The sequence below is a fragment of the Entelurus aequoreus genome, linkage group LG23 (assembly GCF_033978785.1).
Source record: "Entelurus aequoreus isolate RoL-2023_Sb linkage group LG23, RoL_Eaeq_v1.1, whole genome shotgun sequence".
Taxonomy (NCBI): domain Eukaryota; kingdom Metazoa; phylum Chordata; class Actinopteri; order Syngnathiformes; family Syngnathidae; genus Entelurus; species Entelurus aequoreus.
Window position 1 is genome coordinate 45227650 of NC_084753.1, and position 27500 is coordinate 45255149.

General features: G+C 36.1%; 1 protein-coding gene across 4 annotated transcripts in view; it reads right to left on the reverse strand.

The window, feature by feature from the left end:
• Positions 1 to 27500, reverse strand: part of nrxn3a (neurexin 3a) — a 462182-nt gene that overhangs the window by 48597 nt on the left and 386085 nt on the right. For all 4 annotated transcript variants that reach the window (XR_009824241.1, XR_009824240.1, XM_062034732.1 and 1 more), the window contains exons 18-22: positions 14525 to 14644; positions 10478 to 10659; positions 4588 to 4759; positions 2353 to 2442; positions 1 to 275 (exon numbers count right to left, since the gene is read on the reverse strand). The exon at positions 1 to 275 is cut by the window's left edge and continues 27 nt beyond it. Coding sequence is in view for 2 of the 4 variants with exons in the window: in XM_062034732.1 (XP_061890716.1) it covers positions 1 to 275; positions 2353 to 2442; positions 4588 to 4759; positions 10478 to 10659; positions 14525 to 14644 (839 nt within the window). In the remaining 2 variants the exon portion in view is untranslated. The remainder of the gene's footprint in view (positions 276 to 2352; positions 2443 to 4587; positions 4760 to 10477; positions 10660 to 14524; positions 14645 to 27500) is intronic.

Below are 27500 nucleotides of genomic sequence, written 5' to 3' on the forward strand. Positions count from 1 at the left end.
GGTGGTGGTGGACATCATGGTGGTGGTCTCGATGAAGGTGGTGGACAAATCGGAGGGCACGGCCGTGGACCTGGCGGAGCCCGCCCCACCGGGGACGTCCCCCACCAGCCTCACACTGCCGTTAACTTTGATGTTGGGGTTGTTTCCAGCCGCCATGTTCAACACCTTCAGTCCGTTGTAGTAAAGACCCGACAGCTGGCCCTGGAAGGGACGACCTCGGTCACTCCCGCCGATTGCAACCGTGGCTTGAGTGTTGAAGATGGTGAGCTGGCGTCCTGCAGGAGACATGACCGTGACAGCAGTGAGCAGCTGCGGAATGGCAGGGGTGTGCCAAGTGTGGCCCGTGCTGAATGGCAGGGGTGTGCAAAGTGTGGCCCGTGCTGAATGGCAGGGGTGTGCCAAGTGTGGCCCGTGCTGAATGGCAGGGGTGTGCAAAGTGTGGCCCGTGCTGAATGGCAGGGGTGTGCCAAGTGTGGCCCGTGCTGAATGGCAGGGGTGTGCCAAGTGTGGCCCGTGCTGAGTGGCAGGGGTGTGCAAAGTGTGGCCCGTGCTGAATGGCAGGGGTGTGCAAAGTGTGGCCCGTGCAGCCCATAGCTCATTTTTTACACATTAGGAAAAACAAACATAAAAAAGTGAAATAAAAGAGCAAAGAAGTGAAATGTCACATTCTCTAAAACGCTCATTGCTTGAAAATAATAACGAATCAAAATGAATGTTATGAATTATTGACCTATCGGAGGCTCCAATTACTTCACATCAAATATTCCACTTTGAAATATTTTTGGAGGGATTTATCACATATTTTGTGCCTTCGCCATATAAAAAACAAAAAAAAATAAAACAAACGAAAAAATTAAATAAAACTACGATTAAATATTAAAAAAAAAAAAAAAAAAGTATGGCAGATTTTTAACGCTTTTGGATCCCCAAGAATTTTATTGGGATTATGATTATTATTTAAAAAAAAAAATTAAATAAATAAAATCCATGATGTTATTAATTGGCACATTTAATGCTCCAATTACTTCTCACTTAAATATTCTACTTCAGTTTGTGTGGGGGAGGAAAATATTGCACATTTTGTGTTTTTGCCATAAAATCAGAGTTTTGACAAAAAGGCCATACAACATTAGAAGATGAAGAAAAAAAAAAATAATATATATATATATATACAGTATATATAATCGACAGACCTGAAGTTGATCAAGAGGTTTAAGCATTTAATAATTTTTTTTAAAGAAATGAAAATGAGCGGGACCAAACTTAAAGCAACTAAAGGTGACATGAAAAAGATGAAAGTGGCCCCTGCATGCTTTGATTGAGGAGTGTGTGGCCCTCAATGGAACAAGTTTGGATGTGCCAAACGCTCCAGTTTTACTTTTACTCTCTCCCTTGGTCGCATTCGCCAAATTCAGAGTTTTGTTGGCACTAAACTTTTATTGCTACCTAGCTAACACATGACGCTCATTTTAAAGTACATTTTTCAACATGGCTCGCACCATTTTATTTAATTATTATTATTTTTTTAAAACATCAAATATTGCTTTAGAATGACATAATGACAAAGAAGGATGAATGAAAAAGACTATAGACGAAAATGAGCTGAATGCTAAATCAGGTTAATTATAAATGACTAATGTAAAGTGCTTATTGTCCATAAACTAATGAAGCGCAGAAAACAAACAAAAAAACAGATTTTATATTACAGGTATTTTAAAACATAACACCAAAGAAATGTACCTCAATTTGGATCATTTCCAATAATTGAAAAGTATATGTAATTATAAACAAATGTATTGTAAAAATACAATAACAATCACATTTATTGACTCTTTAAAAAAATGACATTGGCTTGAATTACATGTTCATTTTGACATATGGAAGATTGCAAAGGTTTTGGGGAAAATCATGGTCAATTGTTATATTTGACTTTGTCACACAAGAAGACAAATGTATTGACCTTTTATAGTTTTTTCAAATAGTGTGTGTATAGTCAGGGAATGTGTGAATGAAGTTGAATACAATAGAGAAAATAGTGTGTGTATAGTCAGGGAATGTTTGAATGAAGTTGAATACAATAGAGAAAATAGTGTGTGTATAGTCAGGGAATGTTTGAGAGAAAATAGTGTGTGTATAGTCAGGGAATGTGTGAATGAAGTAGAATACAATAGAGAAAATAGTGTGTGTATAGTCAGGGAATGTGTGAATGAAGTTGAATACAATAGAGAAAAGCATCTATCTGGTTAGCTGCTTGGATGGCTTCATATTTTTTCTGGATATGAAAATGTCCTTGACTGTGTTGACTGTGCTATATGCGCTGAGTTAGCACAAAGCTAACACCTTTTGACTTACCTTTTTCTAGGAGCCATTCTTCCACTGGTCTGGAGTATTTGAAAGGAATTTTCTTGTTGGCCATTTGATAGCGTTCAATGTCACTGTTCCCTTCAGTGGAAACACAAATGTTATTTATTCAAATCAACCATACCATCTCCACACCGCCTTTGTATCACACTTTACTGGGGCTTGTGTCTATTTTTTAGCTTCACATACTGCTTTATTAGCAAAGTTACCTGCAGGATTAAAGGGGAACTGCACTGTTTTGCCCATCACTCACAATCATTATGAGAGACAAGAACACAATTTTTTTTTATGCTTCTAATCTTGGTATGTATGTATATATATATATATATATATATATATATATATATATATATATATATATATATATATATATATATATATATATATATATATATATATATATATATATATATATATATATATATATATATATATATATATATGTATGTGTATATATGTACATATATAAGTGTATATATATATATATATATATATATATATATATATGTATGCATATGTATGTATGTATGTATGTATGTATGTATATATATATATATATATATATATATATATATATATATATATATACATATATATATGTGTATGCATATGTATGTATGTATGTATGTATGTATATATATGTGTATATATGAGTATGTGTATATTTGTGTATATGTGTATATATATAATATATATATATGTGTATGTATATGTATGTATGTGTATATATGTATGTGTATGTGTATATATGTATATATATATGTGTATATATGAGTATGTGTATATATGTGTATATGTGTATATATATAATATATATATATATGTGTATGTATATGTATGTATGTGTATACATGTATGTGTATGTGTATATATGTGTGGTAACAAACAACAAAGACGACACATTTTTAGACAAATGAGGATTCACACTCTTAGATTTTTGAAGCTGAATATACGGAGGATGAAACTGTTGGCCTGCTTACCCAAATAAACCGGTAAAAAAATTCCTCGGTCGACTGGTCGAAACGCACGACTGTCCATCGGGTGAGTCACAATTAAAATGTTGATGGTGATACACGCCTCACGCCAGGCTTGCTATTACAACTACAGTACATACTTATTCATAGTAATATATAACAACTTATTCATAATGCACTTTTCATTTGAGCGTCGAAGCTCAAAGTGCTACATTTTAAAAGACAAAAACAAACGTGAGAGAGAAAAACTGCATTAAAAAACATCACATGATTTACAGATTAAAATTAGTCGTAGGTTTTTTTAAAAAGGTGTGTCTTAAGTCCTTTTTTAAAAGCATCCACATACTGGACTTTTTGGAGGTTCCTGCCAGGGATTCCCAAGCTAGCTGTGTACAAAGAAAACATCAACTAATACTTGACAGATACTGTAATATGATTGTTCATGTTTTACACGCGGTCCATTCAGCTGTTAACGCAAAAGCTAGCTTAGGGCTAATAGCGTAACATGTGGATGTGCTCGAAAAAGAGTTCCTCCGTGTTCACTCTTACAATAACAATGTTGCTACAGTTTGTTGTTCAACATGTTTCAGAACGATTGATGTTTTTTTGATGCATTTTAAAAGTGATTTAGAAATAGCATTGATTGCTAACATTAGCGAGTCGTTTTTTTACACGTTAGACTGCAAAGAAAAACAAAAAACTTTTTGTCTTCTTGTCTCTCATAACGATTGTTAACGATAGTGCAAAAAGTGCAGTTCCCCTTCAAGCGCAATAATTATGACTCAAGTGGTGAGGCTGTATTTTATTTGCACTTCAATGTTTTTTTTACACTTTATTTCAAAACATATTTATCATTTGTTCCAGCACAGAAAAAGTGTATGCCAGTTCTTTATGAATCCCTTCTTATATTTGGCTGGTACTTATTCTTCTAATCAGCCTGACCTAAGCCTTGTTTTTATGTGTTACACCATCTTTGATTACCACATGCTTGCATATCATTTGACAAGGGGTACGTATGTGTAGTTATCGAACATGATTCAATCAAGAGTAGTGGAACAGTTGGGCCCCAAGGTCAAAAACCTGATTGATAATGTGAGATACATCGGAAATACAAAATGATACAACATGTAAGTCATGGAATGTTCTCGCAGTGACTAGGCTGGTGGAAGCTGGATTGGTCCCAGGAACCCTCAAGTTCTTGCGTTGCACACCACCAAAGCCAGCATATGACGAGATGATGAAAGGTAAGTACCTGTGGGGAAATGTTCATTGATGGACCAGTTGTCCACCTGCAGCGTAGCATTACCGCCATTCCTGGTGAAGCGGACCACATGGTACTTCCCGTCGTTCACCGGGGTGCTGCCTTCCTGCACACTGATGTCCACCGTCCCGATGTTAAATGTCACACCAATTTTGCCTTGTTGCTGAAATAGAGCAGACACAAAACTATTCAAAATCATAAACGCTTGTGAAATAGTTACAGGGCTGTTTTCATATTGTATTGGAAATTTTCTAATCAAGTAGTCAAACAAAATGTTCTTTTTTAGATTTATTTGAGGAGCTGGAGTATCTCAAACAGACATGGTTGACATCCGTAGCAGGTGTAAAAGAAAAGAGATACATCATTCTTCATACTCTGAATACAGTTGGGGCGGAGGGGTAGGCTCAGTTCAGGAGGGGGGGGGGGTCAGGTTTCAGTCAGAGGAAAGGAGACCTTGGTTGAAGGCACCTGGCTTCTTAGACTATGATGTAATGACGGAGTGGATGGTTTCCGAGAAGGAGGAAGAGCTACAGCTCCTGGTCACAATGTGCTTTTACAAACAGAATCTGTTTTTCTCAGCAACAAAGACTTTCAGAGTGAAACTGAACGAATAAAACTGGAAAGTTGCTACACTCAGGACTCAAATGGCATACAAATGTCTGGTTGAACTGGACTCTTCTTGTTTGTTGAAGACTTTTCAAGAATTAAAAGTTCAACGTTTAAACAAACGAGGCACGTCCAGTTGTCTCCTTTCAACAATGGCAGATTGTATACAACTCCTTTCACACCAATGAAAAAGGACACAAAAACTGGGTCTTTTTTTCCAGAACAAACTGTAAATATTGTGTGTGGAGGAATCAGTGGCCGGCAAAAAGTGAGCAGAAGAAGAATACTGAAGAACTCCTGCCATGCTTATTTGATGGTAAGTGCACAATGACAGTAATCATTGGAGAGGCTTTGAAGAACTTGAGACCAGAATGTTTACCATCTCATTGTGCTATATGTGAAGGATCTCATTTTACACAGTATGTTTACCATATCATTGTGCTATATGTGAAGGATCTCATTTTACACAGTATGTTTACCATATCATTATGCTATATGTGAAGGATCTCATTTTACACAGTATGTTTACCATATCATTGTGCTATATGTGAAGGATCTCATTTTACACAGTATGTTTACCATATCATTGTGCTATATGTGAAGGATCTCATTTTACACAGTATGTTTACCATATCATTGTGCTATATGTGAAGGATCTCATTTTACACAGTATGTTTACCATATCATTGTGAAGGATCTCATTTTACACAGTATGTTTACCATATCATTGTGAAGGATCTCATTTTACACAGTATGTTTACCATATCATTGTGAAGGATCTCATTTTACACAGTATGTTTACCATATCATTGTGCTATATGTGAAGGATCTCATTTTACACAGTATGTTTACCGTCTCATTGTGCTATATGTGAAGGATCTCATTTTACACAGTATGTTTACCATATCATTGTGAAGGATCTCATTTTACACAGTATGTTTACCATATCATTGTGCTATATGTGAAGGATCTCATTTTACACAGTATGTTTACCATCTCATTGTGCTATATGTGAAGGATCTCATTTTACACAGTATGTTTACCATCTCATTGTGCTATATGTGAAGGATCTCATTTTACACAGTATGTTTACCGTCTCATTGTGCTATATGTGAAGGATCTCATTTTACACAGTATGTTTACCATATCATTGTGAAGGATCTCATTTTACACAGTATGTTTACCATCTCATTGTGCTATATGTGAAGGATCTCATTTTACACAGTATTTTTACCATATCATTTTACACTGGAATCACAATTCCTCATTTCTATCTCTTACTTTTACTTTTCAATGGTTTTCCTTTCCAAATCCCATAATTCATAACTCATAATAATGACCTTGTAACATTTTTAAGAGAGACCTATGATGATTCACATTTCAAACACTTCCTTGTGGTCTTTATAATAAACCAAATATTCTGATATTGTTTTCCTAAGCTTTGAAACCTTGCGACTTACAAAACTAATTCATGCATTTTTCTTCACTATTGGCCATAAGGTTTGGTGTTAAATTGTTTTATTTGAACCCGAGCAGAAACACTGGAGTGTTCTGTTTGTGCTATGGCGCCTTCTTTTGGATGAATTTGCTTACTGCAGGTGCTGCGGGTTGAAAATGTACTTCCTGTTTTAATGCCTTGAAATGGAAGTACAATAGTCCATGGCTTTTCAACTCGAAAGGATTCTTCATCAATTCCAAGCAATGCTTGTAAGTTTTACAATATAACTAAAACAATTCATACTTACTAAATGTCCCATGTGTGACATCTGATTGGTGGTTTTTGTGCATATGTAATATTAATGTAATGACGCTAGCGTTGTTACCATCGGCTTATAATGTCTAAGACTAGATGCAACAATCTAGTCTAAGACTAGATGTAACAATCTAAGTCCAAGACTAGATGTAACAATCTAAGTCTAAGACTAGATGTAACAATCTAAGTCCAAGACTAGATGTAACAATCTAAGTCTAAGACTAGATGTAACAATCTAAGTCCAAGACTAGATGTAACAATCTAAGTCTAAGACTAGATGTAACAATCTAAGTCCAAGACTAGATGTAACAATCTAAGTCTAAGACTAGATGTAAAAATGTAAGTCCAAGACTAGATGTAACAATCTAAGTCTAAGTCTAGATGTAACAATATAAGTCTAAGACTAGATGTAAAAATCTAAGTCTAAGACTAGATGTAACAATCGAAGTCTAAGACTAGATGTAACAATCTAAGTCTAAGACTAGAAGTGACCAATCTAAGACTAGATGTGACGATCTAAGTCCAAGACTAGATGTAACAATCTAAGTCTAAGTCTAGATGTAACAATATAAGTCTAAGACTAGATGTAAAAATCTAAGTCTAAGACTAGATGTAACAATCTAAGTCTAAGACTAGATGTAACAATCTAAGTCTAAGACTAGATGTAAAAATCTAAGTCTAAGACTAGATGTAACAATCTAAGTCCAAGACTAGATGTAACAATCTAAGTCTAAGACTAGATGTAAAAATGTAAGTCTAAGACTAGATGTAACAATCTAAGTCCAAGACTAGATGTAACAATCTAAGTCTAAGACTAGAAGTGACCAATCTAAGACTAGATGTGACGATCTAAGTCCAAGACTAGATGTAACAATATAAGTCCAAGACTAGATGTAACAATCTAAGTCCAAGACTAGATTTACAATCTAAGTCTAAGACTAGATGTAACAATCTAAGTCTAAGTCTAGAAGTAACAATCTAAGTCTAAGTCTAGAAGTAACAATCTAAGTCTACGAGCATGAACTGATGAAGCCTACTTGACAAAGCCAATTGTCCTGTTGTGGATGATTGAATGGCCTGAGATGACAGAGACCTGATGAATGACAACATCCATAGACAAGAAGGCAAGATTGTTTTATAAATATCTCCACCAGGCCTCCATGGTTTGGTTTACTCCATTGGACTTATGGGGACCTCATATGAACAAAAGCAGGTAAGAAAAGTCGGATTTGCACAATTTTCCCCCTTTAGTACATGATGACCTTGAGTAAAGCAGGCCCATAGTTGGATCAATAAAGAGGCAACCACCGTGTTGTTTGACATTACACAAAGTAGACCACTAAACACTAAACACTTGAGTAAAGCAGGCCCATAGTTGGATCAATAAAGAGGCAACCACCGTATTGTTTGACATTACACAAAGTAGATTACTAAACACTAAACACTTGAGTAAAGCAGGCCCATAGTTGGATCAATAAAGAGGCAACCACCGTATTGTTTGACATTACACAAAGTAGACCACTAAACACTAAACACTTGAGTAAAGCAGGCCCATAGTTGGATCAATAAAGAGGCAACCACTGTATTGTTTGACATTACACAAAGTAGACCACTAAACACTAAACACTTGAGTAAAGCAGGCCCATAGTTGGATCAATAAAGAGGCAACCACCGTATTGTTTGACATTACACAAAGTAGACCACTAAACACTAAACACTTGAGTAAAGCAGGCCCATAGTTGGATCAATAAAGAGGCAACCACCGTATTGTTTGACATTACACAAAGTAGACCACTAAACACTAAACACTTGAGTAAAGCAGGCCCATAGTTGGATCAATAAAGAGGCAACCACCGTATTGTTTGACATTACACAAAGTAGACCACTAAACACTAAACACTTGAGTAAAGCAGGCCCATAGTTGGATCAATAAAGAGGCAACCACCGTATTGTTTGACATTACACAAAGTAGACCACTAAACACTAAACACTTGAGTAAAGCAGGCCCATAGTTGGATCAATAAAGAGGCAACCACCGTATTGTTTGACATTACACAAAGTAGACCACTAAACACTAAACACTTGAGTAAAGCAGGCCCATAGTTGGATCAATAAAGAGGCAACCACCGTATTGTTTGACATTACACAAAGTAGACCACTAAACACTAAACACTTGAGTAAAGCAGGCCCATAGTTGGATCAATAAAGAGGCAACCACCGTATTGTTTGACATTACACAAAGTAGACCACTAAACACTAAACACTTGAGTAAAGCAGGCCCATAGTTGGATCAATAACGAGGCAACCACTGTATTGTTTGACATTACACAAAGTAGACCACTAAACACTAAACACTTGAGTAAAGCAGGCCCATAGTTGGATCAATAAAGAGGCAACCACCGTATTGTTTGACATTACACAAAGTAGACCACTAAACACTAAACACTTGAGTAAAGCAGGCCCATAGTTGGATCAATAACGAGGCAACCACTGTATTGTTTGACATTACACAAAGTAGACCACTAAACACTAAACACTTGAGTAAAGCAGGCCCATAGTTGGATCAATAAAGAGGCAACCACCGTATTGTTTGACATTACACAAAGTAGACCACTAAACACTAAACACTTGAGTAAAGCAGGCCCATAGTTGGATCAATAAAGAGGCAACCACTGTATTGTTTGACATTACACAAAGTAGACCACTAAACACTAAACACTTGAGTAAAGCAGGCCCATAGTTGGATCAATAAAGAGGCAACCACCGTATTGTTTGACATTACACAAAGTAGACCACTAAACACTAAACACTTGAGTAAAGCAGGCCCATAGTTGGATCAATAAAGAGGCAACCACCGTATTGTTTGACATTACACAAAGTAGACCACTAAACACTAAACACTTGAGTAAAGCAGGCCCATAGTTGGATCAATAAAGAGGCAACCACCGTGTTGTTTGACATTACACAAAGTAGACCACTAAACACTAAACACTTGAGTAAAGCAGGCCCATAGTTGGATCAATAAAGAGGCAACCACCGTATTGTTTGACATTACACAAAGTAGATTACTAAACACTAAACACTTGAGTAAAGCAGGCCCATAGTTGGATCAATAAAGAGGCAACCACCGTATTGTTTGACATTACACAAAGTAGATTACTAAACACTAAACACTTGAGTAAAGCAGGCCCATAGTTGGATCAATAAAGAGGCAACCACCGTATTGTTTGACATTACACAAAGTAGATTACTAAACACTAAACACTTGAGTAAAGCAGGCCCATAGTTGGATCAATAAAGAGGCAACCACCGTATTGTTTGACATTACACAAAGTAGACCACTAAACTGTGGTGAAAGTTGCTCCTCCACCCTTCTAAGCACGGGTGAGAACAACAACCATGCAGAAAACATCACATTGTTCTGACAATCAGCAGGATTACTGTATTATTTTGGCCCCGCCCCCTCCCACAGCTGTCTCATGTATTCCACTCTTGTCCATAGGGCGGTGATTATGAACTTACTATGTGCAGCATGAGGTAGTCCCCCAGACCAGGAGCGCTGTCGATCCTGACCAGGATGCCATCTTTCAGCGAGGTGCTGAAGCCCACGGTCAGCCGGTCAGTCCTGGTGCTCGGTCTCTCATTGGCTGGCCACTGGAAGGTGATGAGTCCGCCTCCTTTGCCAAAGATGTATGTGGTCCCAGCTGAGTGGAAGGCAACATTGCATGTTAATACAACTCCATCCATCCATTTTCTACCCATTAGGCTAACTGGACAGCTGAGAGCCACCAAGGACTGGTTGCCAGATGGTGAACACAAAGATGCAAAGCCTTTATTCCACTCACTAATCTGTTGGCCACCACATTCTGGACCTCTACCTCTGTCGGTGAGAAGTGGGAACACACACACCTGTGATCAGAGTTGTGTTCATAGTTCACCATCGTTTGCGTGGCTTCTCCGTGCTAACTCAGATGCCCAATTGGAGATTCAAACCCTCGGTCTCTGGACTGTGTGGCCATCTTGGAACTGGCCTTCATCATGATGTCAAGTATATTGTCCAGTTAGGTAGCAACATCCCTGGCCTGAGTGGCCTTGATCACATGGTACAAGTTACCTGAGGGTCCGGGGCCACTGTCTGTGTGCAGGGGAGGGGTCGGAGGATCCCCCAAAAAAGGCTTTTTTATTACAACAAATGTTCGTGTACATGAAACATATGTTTATTATTGTCATTTAGTCCTTCAATAAACTTGTCATTTAGTAGTAAGTAAACAAACAAAGACTCCTAATTAGTCGTAACATATTGTGTCATTTATACACCTATTATTTTGTACACATTATGAGGGACAAACTGTAAAAATGCATTATTCATCTACTTGTTCATTTACTGTTAATATCTGCTTATTTTCTGTTTGAACATGTTCTATCTACACTTCTGTTCAAATGTAATAATCACTTATTCTTCTCTTCTTTGATACTTGACATTAGTTTTGGATGATACCACACATTTTGGTATGGATGTGATACCAAGTAGTTGCAGGATCATACATCGGTCTTAATTATGTCCAGGGACATATTTCATGACTTTATAAACAATACAAATGACCAAAGATTTTGTGATGATAAAAAATATCGATGTAATCATATGAGTATCATCTATATATGACTCATGTATTCAGTATCAGTACAGTCAGTATCTCTGTCACCCATGGCGCTAGCTTGCTTTTGGCGGTTAGCTACAATACTGTATCCTCCTACGGTGTGTAGTGAAGCATGTTTAGCTATTCCTCGTCCTCCAGTGATAATGCTACTTGTAAGAAACTCACTTTATTTGTTGCCATGGAGACCAGGATTAGTGATTTAGAAGTAGCTGAAACACTGCGGATGGACGTTAGCCGCTAGCTAGCTATGTTTTAAACCGTACAGAGTGCTGCTTCAGTGTTTCCAGCTTCACCTTTTCAGTAGATGTGAAGCCAAAATGAATCCGTTCTCCCTCACTTGTAAGTTCTCCGTGCGTTGCCTAACATTTTTACCTGCAAGGACGCAGTATAGTTGTATAGTACCTGTATAGTACCAAGGACCTTCTCCCCTTCCCTGAACGATGTCATCCTCATGGTGCCTTTGTGTTCCTCTACATTTTCACTGGGATTCAAACACACACACACACATATATGTATATACATATATATATATATATATATATATATATATATATATGTATATATATATATTTATACTGTATGTTTTACAGTTTGCACACCTTTTGCTGTGTTGCCAAATAGCGTCAGTAAAATAATCTACATCACTCACACAGTACAGTACACAATTTGTTTTCCTCCGTCTTAATGTAGAAGTTTATTTTCATTTCATTTTGGCATTTTTCCACTCGTTTCAACGTTGGCACATTTCCCTTTCTGCAAAGTCAAATTCATTTTTCCCACTTTTTCCAATTTTCCACCACAGTACCATTATTTGTACAATATATTTCATATGTACAGTAGTATTATTGACGCTGAGTGTGCTGAATGGTGCAATAGAATACCGTAGTGCATGTTCAACTTTTTAATTAAAAAAAGACTCCCAACTTTTGATACTTTTCTTAGTTGTTCTGACCGATGCTTCTTACGACCAACTCCTGATAGCTTCTTAATATTTTCTGAGCCATTCCAACGGTTATTGGGTGAGTATGTATAATCCTGCGGAAACGGGAGTTGACGTCTGGATGGAAGGCCAAGGGAAACTCCACGACACCATCTTAACTGAAGGTTCAGTTTGGTTTAGTTTATCAAATATCCCCATTAGTCTACACCGCAGTGGAGACTATTCTTCCTGGGGTCCAGGAAGGTTGTATCCTGCCGACCCCAATACCCAAGTGACGTAGCGCTGGCCCAGAACCCCGTACCAGTAGTTCCTTGGGATTCAACCAAATTCCCAGAGCATTCAATCGATCACAACTAGACTGTTTGGTTTGTCTTCTAAGACAAAGCAAACAGTCTTAGAAAACAAAGCAAACAGTCTTGGAAGAAAAAGCAAACAGTCTTAGAAGACAAAGCAAACAGACTTAGAAGACAAAGCAAACAGACTTAGAAGAAATAGCAAACAGTCTTGGAAGACAAAGCAAACAGTCTTAGAAGACAAAGCAAACAGTCTTAGAAAACAAAGCAAACAGTCTTAGAAGACACAGCAAACAGTCTTAGAAGACAAAGCAAACAGTCTTAGAAGACAAAGCAAACAGTCTTAGAAGACAAAGCAAACAGTCTTAGAAGACAAAGCAAACAGTCTTAGAAGACAAAGCAAACAGTCTTAGAAGACAAAGCAAACAGTCTTAGAAGACAAAGCAAACAGTCTTAGAAGAAACAGCAAACAGTCTTAGAAGACAAAGCAAACAGTCTTAGAAGACAAAGCAAACAGTCTTAGAAGACAAAGCAAACAGTCTTGGAAGACAAAGCAAACAGTCTTAGAAGACAAAGCAAACAGTCTTAGAAGACAAAGCAAACAGACTTAGAAGAAACAGCAAACAGTCTTAGAAGACAAAGCAAACAGTCTTAGAAGACAAAGCAAACAGTCTTAGAAGACAAAGCAAACAGTCTTGGAAGACAAAGCAAACAGTCTTGGAAGACAAAGCAAACAGTCCAGTTGCGATGGATTGAATGCTCTGAGATGACAACAACCTGATGAATAAAAACATTCATAGACACGATTAAAGTGATTGAGAACGCCAGCTCCATCATCAGGACTACGACTGACAATCTAACTGCAGCTAGTAGTGGACTGACAATCTAACTGCAGCTAGTAGTGGACTGACAATCTAACTGCAGCTAGTAGTGGACTGACAATCTAACTGCAGCTAGTAGTGGACTGACAATCTAACTGCAGCTAGTAGTGGACTGACAATCTAACTGCAGCTAGTAGTGGACTGACAATCTAACTGCAGCTAGTAGTGGACTGACAATCTAACTGCAGCTAGTAGTGGACTGACAATCTAACTGCAGCTAGTAGTGGACTGACAATCTAACTGCAGCTAGTAGTGGACTGACAATCTAACTGCAGCTAGTAGTGGACTGACAATCTAACTGCAGCTAGTAGTGGACTGACAATCTAACTGCAGCTAGTAGTGGACTGACAATCTAACTGCAGCTAGTAGTGGACTGACAATCTAACTGCAGCTAGTAGTGGACTGACAATCTAACTGCAGCTAGTAGTGGACGTTAGCTTGAGGAAAAAAATGGCTTCTTCTATGAGCCAATGACGGAGGCCGGACGTTGTTCAGCAGAACACCTTCAGTCAAAAACGGATCTGACTGAGGTGCAGGACTAAACCGTACAGAAGGTCTGTCATACCAACAGCCACCACATTGTTCAAGACAAACACATCAATAAAACCCAGACTTTCTGTGGCCCTGGTAGCTCTTTGACCGTGCTCCAAGATGGCGTCTTGGCAGATGCAGAACGGCCACGACTGCGGCATTGAAAGAGAACAGGTATGCCGGCACTCACGGCCATTGCACTGAGTCCCGGTGAAAGAGGTCATGGAGCAGTCACATTGAAAGAGAAAAGGTATGCCAGTACTCACGGTCATTGCACTGAGTCCCGGTGAAGGAGGTCATGGAGCAGTCACAGGTGTAGTTCTCCCATTGCTGGATGCAAATGCCCATATTGGCACAGGAGTCCTCCTGGCAGGTGGTGCTAGGACCTGTCCACCAGTCACACACACACACACACACACACACACACACACACACACACACACACACACACACACACACACACACACACACACACACACACACACACACACACACACACACACACACACACACACACACACACACACACACACACACACACACACACACACACACACACACACACACACAAAGATACACAAAGAAATACAAAACTGGATTTAACCGAAAACCAAGTCAACTTGGTTCATGAGGGACTATGTGCCATACAACAGTGCCTTGAGATCATGTTGTTGTAAGTACAAGAGGTTTGACCTTGGTTTTGAGATCATGTTGTTGTAAGTACAAGAGGTTTGACCTTGGTTTCGGGATCATGTTGTTGTAAGTACAAGAGGTTTGACCTTGGTTTTGGGATCATGTTGTTGTAAGTACAAGAGGTTTGACCTTGGTTTTGAGATCATGTTGTTGTAAGTACAAGAGGTTTGACCTTGGTTTTGAGATCATGTTGTGTATGTCATGTAGTAACATTCATAATAACATGTAATATATACATGATGTAAGTATATATGTCATGTAGTAACATTCATAATAACATGTAATATATACATGATGTAAGTATATATGTCATGTAGTAACATTCATAATAACATGTAATATATACATGATGTAAGTATATATGTCATGTAGTAACATTCATAATAACATGTAATATATACATGATGTAAGTATATATGTCATGTAGTAACATTCATAATAACATGTAATATATACATGATGTAAGTATATATGTCATGTAGTAACATTCATAATAACATGTAATATATACATGATGTAAGTATATATGTAGTATCTAGTAACATTCATAATAACATGTAATATATACATGATGTAAGTATATATGTAGTATCTAGTAACATTCATAATTACATGTAATATATACATGATGTAAGTATATATGTCATGTAGTAACATTCATAATAACATGTAATATATACATGATGTAAGTATATATGTCATGTAGTGACATTCATAATAACATGTAATATATACATGATGTAAGTATATATGTCATGTAGTAACATTCATAATAACATGTAATATATACATGATGTAAGTATATATGTCATGTAGTAACATTCATAATAACATGTAATATATACATGATGTAAGTATATATGTCATGTAGTAACATTCATAATAACATGTAATATATACATGATGTAAGTATATATGTCATGTAGTAACATTCATAATAACATGTAACATATACATGATGTAAGTATATATGTCATGTAGTAACATTCATAATAACATGTAATATATACATGATGTAAGTATATATGTCATGTAGTAACATTCATAATAACATGTAATATACACATGATGTAAGTATATATGTCATGTAGTAACATTCATAATAACATGTAATATATACATGATGTAAGTATATATGTCATGTAGTAACATTCATAATAACATGTAATATATACATGATGTAAGTATATATGTCATGTAGTGACATTCATAATAACATGTAATATATACATGATGTAAGTATATATGTCATGTAGTAACATTCATAATATGTAATATATACATGATGTAAGTATATATGTCATGTAGTAACATTCATAATATGTAATATATACATGATGTAAGTATATATGTCATGTAGTAACATTCATAATAACATGTAATATATACATGATGTAAGTATATATGTCATGTAGTAACATTCATAATAACATGTAATATATACATGATGTAAGTATATATGTCATGTAGTAACATTCATAATAACATGTAATATATACATGATGTAAGTATATATGTCGTGTAGTAACATTCATAATAACATGTAATATATACATGATGTAAGTATATATGTCGTGTAGTAACATTCATAATAACATGTAATATATACATGATGTAAGTATATATGTCATGTAGTGACATTCATAATAACATGTAATATATACATGATGTAAGTATATATGTCATGTAGTAACATTCATAATAACATGTAATATATACATGATGTAAGTATATATGTCGTGTAGTAACATTCATAATAACATGTAATATATACATGATGTAAGTATATATGTCATGTAGTGACATTCATAATAACATGTAATATATACATGATGTAAGTATATATGTCATGTAGTAACATTCATAATAACATGTAATATATACATGATGTAAGTATATATGTCATGTAGTAACATTCATAATAACATGTAATATATACATGATGTAAGTATATATGTCATGTAGTAACATTCATAATAACATGTAATATATACATGATGTAAGTATATATGTCATGTAGTAACATTCATAATAACATGTAATATATACATGATGTAAGTATATATGTCATGTAGTGACATTCATAATAACATGTAATATATGCATGATGTAAGTATATATGTCATGTAGTAACATTCATAATAACATGTAATATATACATGATGTAAGTATATATGTCATGTAGTAACATTCATAATAACATGTCATATATACATGATGTAAGTATATATGTCATGTAGTAACATTCATAATAACATGTAATATATACATGATGTAAGTATATATGTCGTGTAGTAACATTCATAATAACATGTAATATATACATGATGTAAGTATATATGTCATGTAGTAACATTCATAATAACATGTAATATATACATGATGTAAGTATATATGTCGTGTAGTAACATTCATAATAACATGTAATATATACATGATGTAAGTATATATGTCATGTAGTAACATTCATAATAACATGTAATATATACATGATGTAAGTATATATGTCATGTAGTGACATTCATAATAACATGTAATATATACATGATGTAAGTATATATGTCATGTAGTAACATTCATAATAACATGTCATATATACATGATGTAAGTATATATGTAGTATCTAGTAACATTCATAATAACATGTAATATATACATGATGTAAGTATATATGTAGTATCTAGTAACATTCATAATAACATTTAATATTTATATCACAACGTTGTCTTTTTTCTTCAACATCATCACTGATTATTATTCACTGTAGACTTCATGAGAGCCAACAAACCAAGAAATATTCACTTACTGTACAATGTCTGCTCTCACTGAGTGGTCATATACTGTTTAGATGAAGAAGAACTCACAATCCTCGCAAAGAAGAGCACCAATACAGTTTAGCTGCTGTGTTGATGTGAGGGTTGATACTGAAATATCCATACCGCCCATCTTTCTCCTTTTAATATCGGTTCTCAATTTAAAACATTGATACTGGGGTTATTTGAGATGATGTACATGTGAGGGTCGATACTGAAATATCCATACCGCCCATCTTTCTCTGTTTAATATCGATTGTCAATTTAAAACATCGATACTGGGGTTATTTGAAAAAATGAACATGTGCGGGTCGATACTGAAATATCCATACCGCCCATCTTTCTCTGTTTAATATCGATTGTCAATTTAAAACATCGATACTGGGGTTATTGGAGATGATGTACATGTGCGGGTCGATACTGAAATATCCATACCACCCATCTTTCTCTGTTTAATATCGATTGTCAATTTAAAACATGGATACTGGAGTTATTTGAGATGATGTACATGTGTGGGTCGATACTGAAATATCCATACCGCCCATCTTTCTCCTTTTAATATCGATTCTCAATTTAAAATATCGATACTAGGGTTATTTGAGATGATGTACATGTGTGGGTCGATACTGAAATATCCATACCGCCCATCTTTCTCCTTTTAATATCGATTCTCAATTTAAAATATCGATACTAGGGTTATTTGAGATGATGTACATGTGCGGGTCGATACTGAAATACCCATACCGCCCATCTTTTTCCTCTAATATGGATTGTCAGTTTAAAACATGGATACTGGAGTTATTTGAGATGATGCACATCAATATCAGTGTAAACAACTTAACTTGTTTCAATGTTCCATATTTTTAGTTGAACACTTAATTGTGACGTATCTTTTATTCCAATAATAGTTCTTGTTTATTCATTTATTGGAATGCTTTTATTGTGTCACTAACTTATTTCCTGCTTTGAAACAACAATTTCATGATTTTGTCCACTTTTTTCTGTTGTATTAGCTCGGCTGTACTCTTTTTTACACTTCATCAAAGTTTGAAATAAAACACATAATAAATCATCATAACAATAATATCAAATAGATGAAGAATAATATATAATAGTAATAAGTAAATAAATAATAATAATAAGTGATAATAATAATAATATAAAATAATGAATAATAATACAATTGTATTAATGAATAATAACTAATGCATGATGATAATAATAATAATAATGATAATAATAATAATATTGAACACTCTAAAATAACTAATCATATTACTATACAATGATACTAAATAATAATAATAATAATAAATAAATATTAATGAAAAATATAATACATACTATATAATAAATAGCACATAATAAATAATAATCAATAAATAACTGTATTCTTTATGCTCTGTATCACATTGGTATCGCTACAACCAGCCTAAATTTTACTCAGTATCGGATCGGAAAAACAAAAACAAAAATTAAATAATAAACAATACATAAAAATAACAAAAACTATTCATAAATAATGTATAATAAATCCTAAAAATATGATTGATAATAAATAATAACTAATATATAATAATAATTATAATAATCACTATGTATTAACAACAAATAATAATAACATATTATAAATAATAATAATAATAGTAATCGTAATAAATAAATAATTGTGGAAAATATATAATTACTATATAATAAATAATATATATTAAATACCATTAATTAATAAATAACTGTGTTCTGTATGCTTTGTTATTGTTCGAAATCCACATCTTTTTACATTTTAGCGGACACATGCTCAAAGTATCAGATTGGTATCGCTAAATCCAGCCTAAATTTTACTCAGTATCGTATCGAAAATAAAATAAATAAATAATAATGATAATAAATAGTGAACAATATATAATAATAACAATAATAATAAATAATATATACTAAATAATGAAAATATTAATACTAAATAACAACTAATACATAATAATAAACACTATGTATTAATAACAAATAATAATAATAATAGTAATAAATAAATAATCATGTGAAATATAATAAATATGATACAATAAATAATATATAATAAATAACTGTATTCTTTATGCACTGTTATTATTTAAAATCCACATCTTTTTACATTTTAGCGGACACATTAGGAATATTTGCTCAAAGTATCAGATTGGTATCACTAAATCCAGCCTGAAGTGGACTTGGTATTGAATTGTCGATTGTTTGGACTCTTAACTTTTAGTATTTTGGACCACGTTGACCTTGTGGATTGTTTTCACTCTTAACTTTTAGTATTTTGGACCACATTAACATTGACCTTGTGGATTGTTTGGACTCTTAACTTTTAGTAATTTGGACCACGTTGACCTTGTGGATTGTTTTGACTCTTAACTTTTAGTATTTTGGACCACGTTGACCTTGTGGATTGTTTGGACTCTTAACTTTTAGTATTTTGGACCACGTTGACCTTGTGGATTGTTTTCACTCTTAACTTTTAGTATTTTGGACCACATTAACATTGACCTTGTGGATTGTTTGGACTCTAAACTTTTAGTAATTTGGACCACGTTGACCTTGTGGATTGTTTTGACTCTTAACTTTTAGTATTTTGGACCACGTTGACCTTGTGGATTGTTTGGACTCTTAACTTTTAGTATTTTGGACCACATTAACATTGACCTTGTGGTCTGTTTGGACTCTTAACTTTTAGTATTTTGGACCACATTAACATTGACCTTGTGGATTGTTTGGACTCTAAACTTTTAGTATTTTGGACCACATTAACATTGACCTTGTGGATTGTTTGGACTCTTAACTTTTAGTAATTTGGACCACGTTGACCTTGTGGATTGTTTGGACTCTTTTAGTATTTTGGACCACGTTGACCTTGTGGATTGTTTGGACTCTTAACTTTTAGTATTTTGGACCACGTTGACCTTGTGGATTGTTTTCACTCTTAACTTTTAGTATTTTGGACCACATTAACATTGACCTTGTGGATTGTTTGGACTCTAAACTTTTAGTATTTTGGACCACATTAACATTGACCTTGTGGATTGTTTGGACTCTTAACTTTTAGTAATTTGGACCACGTTGACCTTGTGGATTGTTTTGACTCTTAACTTTTAGTATTTTGGCCACGTTGACCTTGTGGATTGTTTGGACTCTTAACTTTTAGTATTTTGGACCACGTTGACCTTGTGGATTGTTTTCACTCTTAACTTTTAGTATTTTGGACCACATTAACATTGACCTTGTGGATTGTTTAGACTCTTAACTTTTGGTAATTTGGACCACGTTGACCTTGTGGATTGTTTTCACTCTTAACTTTTAGTATTTTGGACCACGTTGACCTTGTGGATTGTTTGGACTCTTAACTTTTAGTATTTTGGACCACGTTGACCTTGTGGATTGTTTTCACTCTTAACTTTTAGTATTTTGGACCACATTAACATTGACCTTGTGGATTGTTTGGACTCTTAACTTTTAGTAATTTGGACCACGTTGACCTTGTGGATTGTTTGGACTCTTAACTTTTAGTAATTTGGACCTCGTTGACCTTGTGGATTGTTTGGACTCCTAACTTTTAGTGTTCTGGACCACGTTGACCTTGTGGATTGTTTTGACTCTTAACTTTTAGTATTTTGGACCACATTAACATTGACCTTGTGGATTGTTTTGACTCTTAACTTTTAGTAATATGGACCACATTAACATTGATGTTGTAGATTGTCCTCAAAATTCAACACACAATACCCCATGAAGTGAAAAGTTGAAACAAATAAGTAAAAAAAAATGTTGTCCTCAAAATTCTACACACAATACTCCATAAGGTGAAAAGTTTAAATAAATAATAATTTAAAAAATGTTGTCCTCAAAATTCTACACACAATACTCCATAAGGTGAAAAGTTTAAATAAATAATAATTAAAAAAATGTTGTCCTCAAAATTCTACACACAATACTCCATAAGGTGAAAAGTTTAAATAAATAATAATTAAAAAAATGTTGTCCTCAAAATTCTACACACAATTCTCCATAAGGTGAAAACTTTAAATAAATAATAATTAAAAAAACAAAAAAAACATTGTCCTCAAAATTCTTCACACTGTACCCCATAAGCTGAAAACTTTAAATAAATAATACTTTTAAAAAATATTGCCCTCAAAATTCTACGCACAATACCCCATAAGGTGAAATGTTTAATTCTACGGACAATTTAGAGGACAAAAATGAATGTTATTCCATTTTGGATACGGCCGTAACATAACGTGGAAAAAAGGAAGCGCTGTGAATACTTTCCGGATGCACTTTTAGAGAAGATTTGATCCTTCCCACTCCTTCTCCGGCATGTTGAATTGTGCACATTCAGTCCTGTTATTTCTTGCTCCAAACCAACTTCAAAGTCAACGTTAGCGAGGTTCATGTGTGGGACTTACCTGTCCCTAATCTTCTGGGCGACTCTTGTTCTTTCCGCTACGTCGGGACTGAAATGAGTCTTTTTCAAATGACTCTTGTTCTTTCCGCTACGTCGGGACTGAAATTAGTCTTTTTCAAATGACTCTTGTTCTTTCTGCTACGTCGGGACTGAAATTAGTCTTTTTCAAATGACTCTTGTTCTTTCTGCCTTGACTGAAATGAGTCTTTTTCAAATGACTCTTGTTCTTTCCGCTACGTCGGGACTGAAATTAGTCTTTTTCAAATGACTCTTGTTCTTTCTGCTACGTCGGGACTGAAATTAGTCTTTTTCAAATGACTCTTGTTCTTTCCGCTACGTCGGGACTGAAATTAGTCTTTTTCAAATGACTCTTGTTCTTTCTGCTACGTCGGGACTGAAATGAGTCTTTTTCAAATGACTCTTGTTCTTTCCGCTACGTCGGGACTGAAATGAGTCTTTTTCAAATGACTCTTGTTCTTTCTGCTACGTCGGGACTGAAATTAGTCTTTTTCAAATGACTCTTGTTCTTTCCGCTACGTCGGGACTGAAATTAGTCTTTTTCAAATGACTCTTGTTCTTTCTGCTACGTCGGGACTGAAATGAGTCTTTTTCAAATGACTCTTGTTCTTTCCGCTACGTCGGGACTGAAATTAGTCTTTTTCAAATGACTCTTGTTCTTTCTGCTACGTCGGGACTGAAATGAGTCTTTTTCAAATGACTCTTGTTCTTTCCGCTACGTCGGGACTGAAATGAGTCTTTTTCAAATGACTCTTGTTCTTTCTGCTACGTCGGGACTGAAATTAGTCTTTTTCAAATGACTCTTGTTCTTTCTGCTACGTCGGGACTGAAATTAGTCTTTTTCAAATGACTCTTGTTCTTTCTGCCTTGACTGAAATGAGTCTTTTTCAAATGACTCTTGTTCTTTCCGCTATGTCGGGACTGAAATTAGTCTTTTTCAAATGACTCTTGTTCTTTCCGCTACGTCGGGACTGAAATGAGTCTTTTTCAAATGACTCTTGTTCTTTCCGCTACGTCGGGACTGAAATGAGTCTTTTTCAAATGACTCTTGTTCTTTCCGCTACGTCGGGACTGAAATTAGTCTTTTTCAAATGACTCTTGTTCTTTCTGCTACGTCGGGACTGAAATGAGTCTTTTTCAAATGACTCTTGTTCTTTCCGCTACGTCGGGACTGAAATGAGTCTTTTTCAAATGACTCTTGTTCTTTCTGCTACGTCGGGACTGAAATTAGTCTTTTTCAAATGACTCTTGTTCTTTCTGCTACGTCGGGACTGAAATTAGTCTTTTTCAAATGACTCTTGTTCTTTCTGCCTTGACTGAAATGAGTCTTTTTCAAATGACTCTTGTTCTTTCCGCTATGTCGGGACTGAAATTAGTCTTTTTCAAATGACTCTTGTTCTTTCCGCTACGTCGGGACTGAAATGAGTCTTTTTCAAATGACTCTTGTTCTTTCTGCCTTGACTGAAATGAGTCTTTTTCAAATGACTCTTGTTCTTTCCGCTATGTCGGGACTGAAATTAGTCTTTTTCAAATGACTCTTGTTCTTTCTGCCTTGACTGAAATGAGTCTTTTTCAAATGACTCTTGTTCTTTCCGCTATGTCGGGACTGAAATTAGTCTTTTTCAAATGACTCTTGTTCTTTCCGCTACGTCGGGACTGAAATGAGTCTTTTTCAAATGACTCTTGTTCTTTCTGCCTTGACTGAAATGAGTCTTTTTCAAATGACTCTTGTTCTTTCCGCTATGTCGGGACTGAAATTAGTATTTTTCAAATGACTCTTGTTCTTTCTGCTACGTCGGGACTGAAATGAGTCTTTTTCAAATGACTCTTGTTCTTTCTGCCTTGACTGAAATGAGTCTTTTTCAAATGACTCTTGTTCTTTCTGCTACGTCGGGACTGAAATTAGTCTTTTTCAAATGACTCTTGTTCTTTCCGCTACGTCGGGACTGAAATTAGTCTTTTTCAAATGACTCTTGTTCTTTCTGCCTTGACTGAAATGAGTCTTTTTCAAATGACTCTTGTTCTTTCCGCTATGTCGGGACTGAAATTAGTCTTTTTCAAATGACTCTTGTTCTTTCTGCTACGTCGGGACTGAAATGAGTCTTTTTCAAATGACTCTTGTTCTTTCTGCCTTGACTGAAATGAGTCTTTTTCAAATGACTCTTGTTCTTTCCGCTATGTCGGGACTGAAATGAGTCTTTTTCAAATGACTCTTGTTCTTTCCGCTACGTCTGGACTGAAATGAGTCTTTTTCAAATGACTCTTGTTCTTTCCGCTACGTCGGGACTGAAATGAGTCTTTTTCAAATGACTCTTGTTCTTTCTGCCTTGACTGAAATGAGTCTTTTTCAAATGACTCTTGTTCTTTCCGCTATGTCGGGACTGAAATGAGTCTTTTTCAAATGACTCTTGTTCTTTCCGCTACGTCTGGACTGAAATGAGTCTTTTTCAAATGACTCTTGTTCTTTCTGCCTTGACTGAAATGAGTCTTTTTCAAATGACTCTTGTTCTTTCTGCTACGTCGGGACTGAAATTAGTCTTTTTCAAATGACTCTTTTTCTTTCCGCTACGTCGGGACTGAAATGAGTCTTTTTCAAATGACTCTTGTTCTTTCTGCCTTGACTGAAATGAGTCTTTTTCAAATGACTCTTGTTCTTTCTGCTACGTCGGGACTGGAATTAGTCTTTTTCAAATGACTCTTGTTCTTTCTGTTACGTCGGGACTGAAATTAGTCTTTTTCAAATGACTCTTGTTCTTTCTGCTACGTCGGGACTGAAATGAGTCTTTTTCAAATGACTCTTGTTCTTTCTGCCACGTCGGGACTGAAACTAGTCTTTTTCAAATGACTCTTGTTCTTTCTGCTACGTCGGGACTGAAATGAGTCTTTCAAATGGCGCAAGACAAAGCAAGTGCAAATAAAAGACAATATGATGCAGAGAAAATAAGTATTTGATCCTCCAGTCTTGCTAAAACACACCCAGAGAAGATGGCAAGTGGACTTGGGACTGCAGGATTTCAATCTGCTACAGCAACGTGTACCAGAGTCTTGGTGACCAACGTGTACCAGAGTCTTGGTGACCCTGGTCCCGACCACAATCCGCCCCATTGCCCGTTATTCTGGATTTCTTCCATTTTGCAATTATTGCGCTGAAATTCACCACCCGATCCCATTTTTTTCTTTTGGCCTCAAATGACACACATCAGATTTTCTTTTTTTGCCAGTGGAAACGCGGCAAAGTGCTTGAAAAGAGATCTAGGCCACATCGGGAGGTAGTCCTGAATCCCTTTGGAATCTGATCTTTTCAAACGGGACTTCAGTCCAAACGGAAATGAGACGGTTTGAGAATGTTTCCCGTTTGGCTTTTTTTCAACGGCCCAATTTCTGAAAATAATCCTCAAATAAAATTATTTGTAAATATTCTTCATTGGTCACCTTGCTAAGTTTGACAATATAACTCTAACTATTCACACTTACTAAATGTCCCATGTCTGTAGGATTGTTCTAGTCCCTCTCTTGGCTCTGCCCCATGCTTTACTAGTCCCTCTCTTGGGTCTGCCCCATGCTTTACTAGTCCCTCTCATTGGTCTGGCCCATGGTTTACTAGTCCCTCTCTTGGGTCTGCCCCATGCTTTACTAGTCCCTCTCTTGGGTCTGCCCCATGCTTTACTAGTCCCTCTCATTGGTCTGCCCCATGCTTTACTAGTCCCTCTCTTGGGTCTGCCCCATGCTTTACTAGTCCCTCTCATTGGTCTGCCCCATGCTTTACTAGTCCCTCTCTTGGGTCTGCCCCATGCTTTACTAGTCCCTCTCATTGGTCTGGCCCATGGTTTACTAGTCCCTCTCTTGGGTCTGCCCCATGCTTTACTAGTCCCTCTCTTGGGTCTGCCCCATGCTTTACTAGTCCCTCTCATTGGTCTGGCCCATGGTTTACTAGTCCCTCTCTTGGGTCTGCCCCATGCTTTACTAGTCCCTCTCTTGGGTCTGCCCCATGCTTTACTAGTCCCTCTCATTGGTCTGGCCCATGGTTTACTAGTCCCTCTCTTGGGTCTGCCCCATGCTTTACTAGTCCCTCTCTTGGGTCTGCCCCATGCTTTACTAGTCCCTCTCTTGGGTCTGGCCCATGGTTTACTAATCCCTTTCTTGGGTCTGGCCCATGGTTTACTAGTCCCTCTCTTGGGTCTGCCCCATGCTTTACTAGTCCCTCTCATTGGTCTGGCCCATGGTTTACTAGTCCCTCTCTTGGGTCTGCCCCATGCTTTACTAGTCCCTCTCTTGGGTCTGCCCCATGCTTTACTAGTCCCTCTCTTGGGTCTGGCCCATGGTTTACTAATCCCTTTCTTGGGTCTGGCCCATGGTTTACTAGTCCTTCTCTTTGGTCTGGCCCATGGTTTACTAGTCCCTCTCTTGGGTTTGGCCCATGGTTTACTAGTCCCTCTCATTGGTCTGGCCCATGCTTTACTAGTCCCTCTCTTTGGTCTGGCCCATGGTTTACAAGTCCCTCTTTTTGGTCTGGCCCATGGTTTACTAGTCCCTCTCTTGGGTCTGGCCCATGGTTTACTAGTCCTTCTCTTTGGTCTGGCCCATGGTTTACTAGTTTCTGCATGAACATTAATCAGTGTTTCTGCATGAAAATTAATCAGTGTTTCTGCAGGAACATTAATCAGTGTTTCTGCATGAACATTAATCAGTGTTTCTGCATGAACATTAATCAGTGTTTCTGCATGAAAATTAATCAGTGTTTCTGCAGGAACATTAATCAGTGTTTCTGCATGAACATTAATCAGTGTTTCTGCATGAACATTAATCAGTGTTTCTGCATGAAAATTAATCAGTGTTTCTGCAGGAACATTAATCAGTGTTTCTGCATGAACATTAATCCGTGTTTCTGCAGGAACATTAATCAGTGTTTCTGCAGGAACATTAATCAGTGTTTCTGCATGAACATTGGTCAGTGTTTCTGCAGGAACATTATTCAGTGTTTCTGCAGGAACATTGGTCAGTGTTTCTGCAGGAACATTATTCAGTGTTTCTGCAGGAACATTGGTCAGTGTTTCTGCAGGAACATTATTCAGTGTTTCTGCAGGAACGTTACTCAGTGTTTCTGCATGAACATTGGTCAGTGTTTCTGCAGGAACATTATTCAGTGTTTCTGCATGAACATTGGTCAGTGTTTCTGCAGGAACATTATTCAGTGTTTCTGCAGGAACGTTACTCAGTGTTTCTGCATGAACATTAATCAGTGTTTCTGTAGGAACATTAATCCGTGTTTCTGCAGGA